The sequence below is a fragment of the Micromys minutus genome (genome assembly GCF_963924665.1).
Source record: "Micromys minutus genome assembly, chromosome: 4".
Lineage (NCBI taxonomy): Eukaryota > Metazoa > Chordata > Mammalia > Rodentia > Muridae > Micromys > Micromys minutus.
Window position 1 is genome coordinate 25,456,162 of NC_137973.1, and position 10,950 is coordinate 25,467,111.

Below are 10,950 nucleotides of genomic sequence, written 5' to 3' on the forward strand. Positions count from 1 at the left end.
GCAGGAAAGCCTACCTGTGATGTGCAGAGTGCATGAAGTGCAGTTATTGTTTGTGAGATGAGTCTCACTGTTCAGCCTTTACTACCTTGGAACTCACAAGAGACCCACTGTCTGGCTATAATCTTTCAAGTCTGGCCACAAATTCAGAGATACACCTGGCTCTGCCTCTGGAGTGTTGGGATTAAAATCATGAATTACCTGCGTTTTTAGAAAGAGTGTATTTATTCATGTGTATGGTTTTGCCTCTGTGTGTGTGTGTGTGTGTGTGTGTGTGTGTGTGTGTCCCATCTGCATTCCAAATGGTCAAAAGAGAGTTGTGGATCCCCTGAAACAGGATGGTTGTGAGCCGTTGTATAGGTACTAGAGACAGAATCCCAATTCTGTGCAGAAGCAAGAAGTGCTTTTAACTACTGATAATTTCTCCAGAGCTCTGCTTTTAAGATGATCTTATACAACCCAAGCAATGTAGAATGTAGTATGTATCCAGTGCTGGCCCTTTAACTGCTTGGCACCAGTACCTTCCAAATGCTTAGTTTATAGGCATGTGCTTGTATCCTATCTGACTTGTATTTGTCTTAATAGTTTCAAAATACAAAATTCTAACTAGAATAACTGGATGCTGCGAACACCTGCGTTTGGTTTCAAGAACCGTAGATGTGACAGCATTTTTGGAAAATGAAGCACAGCTGAGTAGCAAGTACCAATACCTACCCTAATCTATTTGGGTAAGATTGAGGGGGTGTGGGTTTGTTGTGCTGCACATCTGGTGACAGATATTTTCCATCCACCAGCAGCAAATAGTCCTAAGTTGATCACTTTAAAAATTATCTGTTCGATTAATGGAACACCCATTTATGTAAGTTCAAGCCTTGAGATTCTTACGCGACCAGAGGGCTTTGCGAGTTAGAGCTAGACGTGGGGCGGAGCAGTGTCTCTGTCAGCTGTGGAGGCGGGGCTTCAGCGTCACGCCCCGCCTACCGGCGCCATCTTCCAGAATCCGGGCGGGGCCCTGGGCTGTGGGGTGCAGCTGGGGAACGAACGCGGTTTGCCGCCGGGATTCGGGAGGTTCAGAGGTACAGGCACAGGTGGGCAGGGACGAGACGGGGTGTCAGGAGTTGGGGGAGGCATGGCCACCAGGAGAGGCCCTGGCAGTGTCAGGCAGCCCTCAGCACTCGTCTAGCTCCTTCCTACTGGCACACTGCCTCAGTCTAAAGAGAAGTCCAAGTCCTTTTTTTATTTTTCTGGAAAAAGTAAGTTTGGAAATCTAGGATATGTTTTAGGACTGAGACTAACCTGGGAGGGAGAGGACGTAGGCTTCTTAGTGGTCCGCAATGTGCGGAGTAGGCCACAGTGTTGGAGGACGCAGGGGGCTCTCAGACTGTGGCCGACTGTCTCCACGGATTGAACGTTCTGTGCTTTCTCTAGGAGGCCTTTCCCAGGGGCCCTGGACTGCCCAAGAGGACAATGGAGTCTGGAGCTCGCCCAGTTGGTAGCAGCTGTAGCAGCCCTGCAGCACTCTCACGGGAATACAAACTAGTGATGCTGGGTGCCGGTGGAGTTGGGAAGAGTGGTAGGTAACCTTTTCCTTTTGCCAAAAAGTTTGAAAAGCAGTACTCAGACCAGATGGGTTACTGGCTCTTGTGTAAAATCGATAGTTGGAATACATAATGGTCACTGTCATGAGTTCCATTTCTTGTTTTGAAGCAATGACAATGCAGTTCATCAGCCACCGATTCCCAGAAGATCATGACCCCACCATTGGTAAGTCAGCTCCTTGTTTATATTTCCGGATACATCCTGTGAAAGTATCTTAGTAGATTTAACGTTTAAAAAATAATATTTATATCCTAAGCTTGATTGTGTAATTCACACTTACTTGGGAACAAGAATAAACATTTGAGTATTTTTTTTTAGTTTAGACTTCATATGTACATTTATGCTATCTTTACTCTTTGGATTACACTGATAATAGACCAACTGTCTTTTTTAGGACATATAATGTATTATTAGATTAAGGGCTAACTCAGTGAAACCTTTTCTTGCTATCACTGTTAAGGGTCTGACATGAGACTAACCCTGAAGTATGAGTCAGCTGGTTTGAACTTCCACAAAAGGAAGCAGAAAAACAAGTAGAACCAGACTGCTGAACTCTAGAACCCATCTTCCACTTGAAACTCTTCATTTATTTCCTTATCCTTGCAGCTCATTAGATAGTAATGTCTTCTCCTGTGTCTTTGTAATCTCCATCATGTGTCGGTAGAATGCAAGTGGAGTAAATCAGTCCCCCCCACACACACCACCTGGGGATTGAACCTGAGACTCAAGCCAGGCGTACCAGGCAAGGGCTCTGCCACTGAGCTGCATTCCCAGCCTTGTCTTATTTTAAGTTGTGTTGTTGTTTTCCTTTGATAAAAGGTGGAGGCCCAAGCTAGCCTTGAACTTAGCTCCTTTTGCTTAGTGTGGAGTTAGAGGCGTGAACCCATGTCCTGTTCTGTGGTTCGTGGGCTGTATTGTTGTTATTAGCTGCTATCTGCTAGAGACTCAAGATCTTACTCATTCCTAAATCATAAGGAAGCAGTTTTGATTCTGAGTGATTATCTAAAAGAAAAGTAGGGCGGGCTCAGAAACTCTGCCATTGGCTGGGAGTGATGACAGACACCTGTAACCTCAGCATGTGGGACGCAGAGGCAGGAGGAATGTGAATTCAACCCCAGTCTTGGTTGCACAAAGGTTGATCAAGTATATCGAGTGAGATCCTCTGAGAACAAAAACAATCCTGCTGGTCTCTGGCCGTGCTCATTTTACTCAGCATATGCATCTGCAGGTCTGGGGAAAATGTCTTTCTAGTGGACTGTACGGGAGTTGTTTATTTCTGTATTAGGGATCAGACCCAGGCCCTCACACAGGCTGAGTACAGGCTGTACCACTGGACTACACCCTAGCTCTGGTAAATCAACTTTAGAGCATTGTTTCAGAGACTCAAACTGTGGCATGGGAACTCCATGAATAAAACCAACTCAGGGCTTAGTATCTACTTCATTCCAGTCAGTAGCCCCAGGCTGCCCACCTCACTAGAGGGAAATGATCTGTGCCAAGTGGCCAGGCAGGGTCAATATCTACCCTCTGCCTATAGGATGTGTGTTTGCCAACCCTGCCCTCCTGCACTGCTGGCTTCTGGGTGTGGGAAGACTGGCTTACTACACCCACCTAGTTATTCTGCCCTTGTTTATAGTGAGAACTAGCCACACCTAGAGATTGGCTGGAAAAATATGACATGGTCACCTCAGTTGGGCTGGGAGCCCAGGCCTTGAGCTAAGACCACAGAGTCTAGTAGCCCATGTCCTAACTTCAGTCCTTGGTAGAAGGGTAGATAAGTTCTGAACCTTCTTTGTTCTAGTCTTCTATACAGTTTTTTAGAATAGGCAGGCTTTTCTTTGGCAGCGTCCATGGTACCTGTCTGTTTTCTTGCACTGTGATATAATCCTGACCAGCTGCTACTCAGAGCTCACCTCCACTTCATTCACAGAGATCACTGATTGTCTTTTATTTTAACATGGTGGCTAACATGCAGTACAGTAAAGTCCACTGGATGTCATACAGTTTGAGATGTGAGCTGCAAAAACTAGTAACAAACTTGGATGGATCTATGAATTTGCTGTTGAAGAAGCCCATGTACTCTGGGACTTACTTTAGTGGGAGAGAGTTAGGGCTTTAAGGCTGAGGAACATGTATCATCTGATAACTCTTGAAGAAGAAGGAAATCCAACTTTTCCCAGGTCTCTCTTCACTGAAAACAAAAATCTACTTATATAAACAATAGTCTGGTGACCTGAATTTTTGCAAAACTCATGGAAAGATGAAAGGAGAGACTTCCATCTTCCTACAAAGTTGTCTTCTTAGTCTATGCACACATATTGTGGCACATGTAGGCATGCTCACAAACACACACGCAGAGTAAAACATATATATATAATAATGTAAATAATCATTTTTTTAAAAGATTCACTTATTTATTATATGTAAGTACACTGTCACTGTCTTCAGACACACCAGAAGAGGGCATCAGATCCCATTACAGATGGTTGTGAGCCACCATGTGGTTGCTGGGATTTGAACTCAGGACCTCTGGAAGAGCAGTCAGTGCTGTTAACCACTAAGCAATTTCTTCAGCCCCATAAATAATCTTTAAATAAACAAAATAAAAACAAAAAGAGCTCCAGAAGCTCATTTGTTTTGTATAATTTTGGAAGTGACATTAAACAGTGTGTATTTGTGGTGCTTGGGGCTGAGCTTTGGGGACTGGTAGACAAGTACTCTGCCATCAGGAGATCCCCAGCGTCTTACTTTTTCTACCCTAAGAAGGTTTCACTGCTTTGTCTGCAGTGTTGTGGATTAAATTCAAGGCCGTATATATCTTCTACTGCAGATCCATATCCCTGCCTCATAAACTCCCTTTCTTTTTAAAGACTTACCTTTATTTTATGTGTATGACTGTTTGCCTGTGTGTTTGTCTATGCCGCACAGTGTGCCTGGTGGATATTGGGTCCTTGGAAACTGGAGTTCTACAAGGGTGTGAGCTCTCATATGGTTCACTTTGAACTCTTGGTTCTGTTCCTCCACTGCCTTCCCATGTCCTGGGATTATTGGCATATGCAACTCTCTCTAACAGCCAAATCTAGCATGGCACATTCCTGAAATCTTACTTGTCTTAGGCTGCTGAGGCAGGAGGAGGCTTACAGATTGAAGGACCATCTGTTCTACAGACCAAATTGGAGATTAGCCTGATGAACCTAATGAGACCTGGCACAGTGGCTTGCCACAAGTTAAAGATTAGAAAGGGCTACAGTGTGGAAACCCTGCAGCAAAAGGAAACAAAGTAAGAAAGAAGTGCCTTGGCGCTCAGTGGTAGGGCTTGTCTATCAGAAGCCTTGGGTTCCCTCTTCAGTGCTCTAGAAGGAAAAAGTATCAGGAGGCAGATCTTTGAGTTCCAGGCCAGCCAGGACTACATAATGAGACCCAATCTCAAAAACAAAAATAAACAACAAAAAAGTGAAATTAAAAAAAAAATTAAAGGGCTAAGATATCTCATGCTTAACACCCAGACTTTAGTCCCCAGTATCACAACAGCAATATGCAGAAAAACATGAGGGATGCTTCACTGAACATGGCACACTGGCTGTTCTTGCAGGGTCACAGAGTTAGTTTCCAACACCAACATGGCAGCTCAGAACCATCTGGATGCCCACTTCTGACCTCTGTGGCATTCACCACGCACTTTCAGCCAAAACACTCATATGTATAAAATAAAAATAAGTCTTAAAAAAGAAAAGGTGTGGAGGCCTGGTGACTCAAACCTTGAACCTAGTACTCTGGGCTGAGGGTACAAGATGAACTGTAGCCTGTTGTGCACATGGTCACAGCTGGGTAGCCCTAGGTTTAATTCTGGCCCCATCGATAATTAACTGTGGTTTGAAGAGACAGCCAGTATTTTAGGATTTTGTTTGTTTTAAAGACAGGGTCTTACCTCTAACTCATTGGACTTAAACTCACAGAAATCTGCCTACCTCTGCACTCACTCCTCATCCTGTGGTGGGATTAAGGATGTTCTCCACCACACCTGGCCTGCCTCTGTACCTTATACATATGTATATCCTTAATATGTACCATCATAACTGGCAGACATTCTTTTTTTTTTTTTTAAAGATGTATTTATTATATATAAGTACACTGTAGCTGTCTTCAGACACACCAGAAGAGGGCATCAGATCTCATTACAGATGGTTGTGAGTCACCATGTGGTTGAACTCAGGACCTCTGGAAAAGCAGTCAGTGTTCTTAACCACTGAGCCATCTCTCCAGCCCCTGGCTGACATTCTTTTGCTGGCAAATGGAAATAGTAATACTTTCTTGGATTATTTTGACTATTAAGTACATATAATTTAGCCTTATCGCTTGCATGTACTTTAATAAATGATAATTGGGCCCAAGGGTGGGTACCACTATGCCCAACAATTAAAATATTTCTTTAGTATGTGTGCGATGTGTGTGTGGGGTTACTTATGCCATAGCACATGTGTTAGATCTTCTACTTTTATGTGGGCTCTAGGGATCTAACTCAGGTTAGAGCTCAGGGCTATCTCTGATGGCCCCAGCTTAATATTTTTAAAGAAATTCTTTGAGAATCCTTGCAGTGCTTTTGATAAAAATGACCCCACAGGTTCGTGTGTTTGATGCTTTGTCACCAGGGACTGAAACTGTTTGAAAGGATTACAAGGATTAGTAGTTAAGGCCTTGTTGGAGGAAGTGTGCCACTGAGGGTAGGCTTTGAGGTCAGGCCTACTCTCTGTTCTGTGTCTGTCTCTCTGACCGTGCATCAGGTTGTAGCTCTCAGCTGTTGCTCTAAGGCTGTGCCTCCTGCCATGCCCCCCCTCCCCCCGTGGTAAAAGACTCACCCTTTGAGACTGTAGGGAAGCCCCCAGTTAAATGTTTTCTTTCACAGGAGTTCTTTAGGATGGTGTCTCCTCACAGCAGTCGCACAGTGACTAACACAATCCCTTTTTTTCCCCTTTTCCTTCCTTCCTTTTCTTTCTGTCTGTCTGTCTTTTTTTCTTTCTGTTTTTAAGAGAGCACGTTACTTTGTAGCCCTAGCTGGCCTAGAACTCATTGTGTAGACAAATTTAATCTCACATTCACAGAGATCCTCCTGCCTCTGCTTCTTAGATTCTCAGAGTTCATTTTTAGGCTACATTTATAGCTGTAAATAAGATACATAACTGCCCATGAACGAAGAAAACCCTCTTGAATACCCTAACCTATATATTTTGATGAATTTAATAGCATCCTGAGAAAATTAAGCACATAAAAACAACTTAGGGGCCAATGAGATGTCTCAACAGGTAAAAGCATTTGCCCTGTTAACCTAGTGACCAGAATTTCATCCTGAGATCATGTATAAAGGTATAAGGAAAGAGACAACTCTATAAAATTGACTCATGACTGATGCATCCACACACACATATACATCAATAATAATGAAAGAACTTTGGTGGGCTTGAAAGTTAAAATATTTGCTGTACAAGCCAGAAACAGAGTTCATTTCAGGTCCCAAGAACCAAGAACTGGCTTCCATGTTAATTCCAGCCCCCAAAGTCAAAGACAGAAACTCCAGTGAGCAAGCTGCTTGGTGAGAACCCAGTAACAACCCTGGGTACCCACACATGTGAAAACAAACCTAGAAACTGGATAGGGCCTGCGAGTATATAGCTCCATAGTAGTGGAAAACTGCCTAACATTTGAACCTCAGGATTCAGGGTCTAGCTCTCCCAAACAGATACACAGACAAAATAAATAAAAATTATGTGGACCTACTCTTCTGCAGGACAAGTTTTAAAGTTATTGCTTCTTCCTGCATGTGAGGGGTTTTTATTTTATTTATCTTTTGGTTTGGGGGGGGGTGTCTTTGTTTTGTTTTGCTTTTTGAGCAGGGTTACTTCATGTAGCCCCAGTTATCCTCGAACCTTCTCTGCAGTAAAGACTGGCCTTGAATTCACAGACATCTGCCTCCTGAGTGCTGGGATTAAGTGCACCAGCACTGCCCAGCCTTGTGTTCTTATAACAGACCTTTCTTATCCTGTAGAAGATGCATATAAGATCCGGATCCGCATTGATGATGAGCCTGCCAATCTGGACATCCTGGACACAGCAGGACAGGTACTAAGCCCAGAACTATGTGAGTGTAGTGTGTCCTCTAGGACAGGGGACAGGCTTCTGTGGACAGTGTCACTAGTTTGTCTCTCTTGATTTTCCATGCTCTGCCTCAGGATAGCAGGTAACTGACATGCTGCTCCTTTACTCTAAAGTAGCCAGTGTATGCGTGGAGGTCCGCGTTGCAGCAATGCATTCTGGACCTTTGTTTCCTTCTAGGCAGAGTTTACAGCCATGCGGGATCAGTATATGAGGGCAGGAGAAGGATTCATCATCTGTTACTCCATCACGGATCGTCGAAGTTTCCATGAAGTTCGGGAGTTTAAACAACTGATTTACCGGGTCCGACGCACTGACGATACACCAGTGGTTCTTGTGGGAAACAAGTCCGACCTAAAGCAGCTAAGGCAGGTGAGGAGGAAATGTCTGGGGTATTGTGGGTAGTCATTTTGGTTTTTTGTTTTGTAGATTGCTTACCCCTAAAATAGAAAATGACGTTATCTTCTCTTGGCCTTGGAAATGTCCCTCTATTAATTTCCTGTGATTTGAATGTGAAGAGGAGTGGATGCTGAGGTGTGCACTCCCACAGCTGCCCACAGCAGCAGCGTGTCAGGCAGGTCTGCTGGGAAGTAGGAAGCCTTCAGCAGTTCACACGTCAGCCTCCCTGCCCGAGGAGGAAGCAAGGAGCAGTCTCACTGTCCAGAAGCAGATGGAAGTACGGCACTTCCGTAGCTGGGTGCGTCCAGTTGGCTTCTGACAGGCCTATGTTAGCTGGAGCATATCTCTCTCTTCCCTTAGGCTTTTCTTTCTCAAAAGCACTAGCATAGCCAACTACCATTGTTAATATTCATATTTACTTGGTATTTGTTCCAAAACAACTAGTTACCTGGACAGGGCTAGGTCCCGGCCCCTCACTAAAGTGGTTGGAAAAGGGCCTGAGCTCAGTTTTGGTGTTTAGTTCTTATTTTTAAAGCTAGGCATGGCGTGTGTACTGGGGTGATGGCGACAAGCAGATCCTGCTTGGCAAGCTCCAGGCCAGTGACGGAGCTGATCTCAGAGAAGAGAAAATGCAGGCTGTGGGGCAGTTCAGTTGGTAGTGTCTGCTGATCGTGCAGGGTGGCCATGGTGATGCAGAAGGCAGAGGCAGGTGGATATCTGAGACTGAGGCCGGCTGGTCTGTAAAACAAGGTCCTGGAAAGCCAGGGCACATGGAGAAACGCTGCCTCGAGAAAAACAAAGTAAAGACATTATGAAGGGGGCTGGAGAGACAGCTCAGCAGCTAAGAGCACTGGCTGCTCCTCCAGAGGTCCCGAGTTCAATTCCCAGTAACCACATGGTGGCTCACAAACATCTGTAATGGGATCTGATGCCCTCTTCTTGTGTATCTGAATTCGGCAACAGGGTACTCATATACATAAAACAAATAAATCTTAAAAAAATGAAATTATGCAGGCATTCCTAGGTTCTGTCCCTGCATAAACCAGGTTCATGGCACATCCCTGTGATTCCATCACCATGTGAAGTTCCAAGATGTGCTTGACTACCCCGAAATATAAGGCTCTGTGTTTAAAGAAAGTCTTGAAAATACCCCAGAAGTAGAATCATGTAGTGTGAAGTGTCATGTAGTACCCTCCTGTCGTCTCAGGCACACGGGCTGTGTACTCTGCTGGTACCCACTGGGGGAGGGACAGTCCTGCGCTGGGTGCCCACTTACTCTTGTGACTGCTATACATGACACATTTCCTCCCATTTGTACCTTTGAAGGTCTCCAAGGAAGAGGGATTGTCTCTGGCTCGAGAATTCAGTTGTCCCTTTTTTGAGACCTCTGCTGCCTACCGTTACTACATTGATGACGTTTTCCATGCTCTCGTGCGGGAGATACGTAAGAAAGAAAAGGAGTTAGTACTGGCCATGGAGAAAAAGGCTAAACCCAAAAGCAGCGTGTGGAAGAGGCTGAAGTCACCGTTCAGGAGGAAGAAGGACTCAGTAACCTGAGGGAAGTGCGCAGTGTCTGCTGTGAACTGCAGTGCTCCTCCAAGCAGTCCAGTCATCTGTCATAGTGAGCATGCTGTTTGCTCTTCTGCTGTGGTTATTCTCAATGTCACTGCGAGAGGACTCGCCTACTGGGAGCTGTCATTGACTTACTGTCTAAAGCCCTGCGCTAGGTGACTCTGACTCATGAACTCATCAGGGCACTGTCTACTCCTTAATTGTCACATTAGAATCTGGTTGGTCATTGATTTCGTTATGTTGCTGATGTAACTGTATCCGTGTAAATTGTTTATACCCAGGAGAGTATGTGTACCGTGTGCACTTAACTAAGTTTACAAAGGAACTTTGTGTTGTATTCTCTCCACCACCCTTCACTTGAGCCTCCTGGTACTGTCTCACAGAAGGATCTCTGCCTTGTGTAGCCACACTGTACATCCTGAAGACAGCAGAGACTGAGTAGGGAAACTGGCTCGAAAGGTAAATGGGTGTCTGCGGAGCAGACTCCTGTGGTGGAGTGTGGAGGTTTAGGGAGGTCTTGCTGTGTGCTCACACAAGAAGACGTGACCAGAAACATGCAGGGTCAGAACGGTATTCCTGAAGTGAGCCCAAGAACTGCACATTTGACCCAAAGGCACTCAGGTGGTAAAAAAGAGACAGAAGTGTATTTCTTTCTGAACATGCTTGATTTTTCCTTCCATGCTTGCCCTTTACCTATGCGACCTAGTTCTGGGTCTGGGATCATTGCTAGATCACTTGAATCTTATTTAAATCCTTTGTTGGGCCAGGCATGGTGGCTCACGGCTGTAATCCTAGTATTTCTAAGTCTGAAACAGGAGGACTACCATGAGTTTGAGGTTTCCTGGATTACAGAATGAGAGCCTGTCTCAGAAAAACAAAACCACAAGTAAATAAAACCGAATTCTTTCTTAGGACCGCTATACCACAGGACTTGTCCAGTTTCTATGTCCTTTGAAGAATCAGGCAAGGCCTGATGGTGTTTAGGCCTTTCATTAGACTAATGTTATTGTCCAAACAGAAGAGCCATCATGGGTCTGAGTAAGTGTTCTGTTCCCTTGATGTTAGCAGTCCTTAGACTCCAGGCTTGACGGTCTGTGGCGTCTCTGTCCAATGGAGCAGTCTTGAAACTTTAGTACTCACAATCAGAAGGTTTCCTCAGAGTTGTCAGAGCAGCCTCAGAGAACATACCACTTTGCTTCTGTATGTGATTGAGCTTTAACTGTAAATGGTGAACTC

General features: G+C 44.7%; 1 protein-coding gene across 3 annotated transcripts; it reads left to right on the forward strand.

Moving 5' to 3' along the window:
• Positions 1-1,007: 1,007 nt before the first annotated feature.
• On the forward strand, positions 1,008-10,950 carry RIT1 (Ras like without CAAX 1). Of its 3 annotated transcripts, none has more exons than XM_080916308.1 (6): positions 1,008-1,073; positions 1,426-1,570; positions 1,705-1,761; positions 7,637-7,710; positions 7,924-8,115; positions 9,469-10,946. In XM_080916308.1, exons 2-6 carry the CDS (start codon positions 1,465-1,467, stop codon positions 9,697-9,699), a joined length of 660 nt encoding a protein of 219 aa, XP_080772434.1. In that variant the 5' UTR covers positions 1,008-1,073; positions 1,426-1,464; the 3' UTR covers positions 9,700-10,946. The 3 variants fall into 3 exon arrangements, with proteins under 3 accessions (XP_080772434.1, XP_080772435.1, XP_080772436.1); XM_080916309.1 differs by having other exon boundaries at positions 1,035-1,085; XM_080916310.1 differs by lacking the exons at positions 1,008-1,073; positions 1,426-1,570 and having other exon boundaries at positions 1,704-1,761; positions 7,928-8,115; positions 9,469-10,950.

Coding starts and splice junctions, on each gene's coding strand:
- RIT1 (XM_080916308.1), top strand. CDS start 1,465: ATGGAGTCTGGAGCTCGCCCAGTTGGTAGCAGCTGTAGCAGCCCTGCA. Junction 7,711..7,923: donor TCCTGGACACAGCAGGACAG/GTACTAAGCCCA, acceptor GTTTCCTTCTAG/GCAGAGTTTACAGCCATGCG. Junction 8,116..9,468: donor ACCTAAAGCAGCTAAGGCAG/GTGAGGAGGAAA, acceptor GTACCTTTGAAG/GTCTCCAAGGAAGAGGGATT.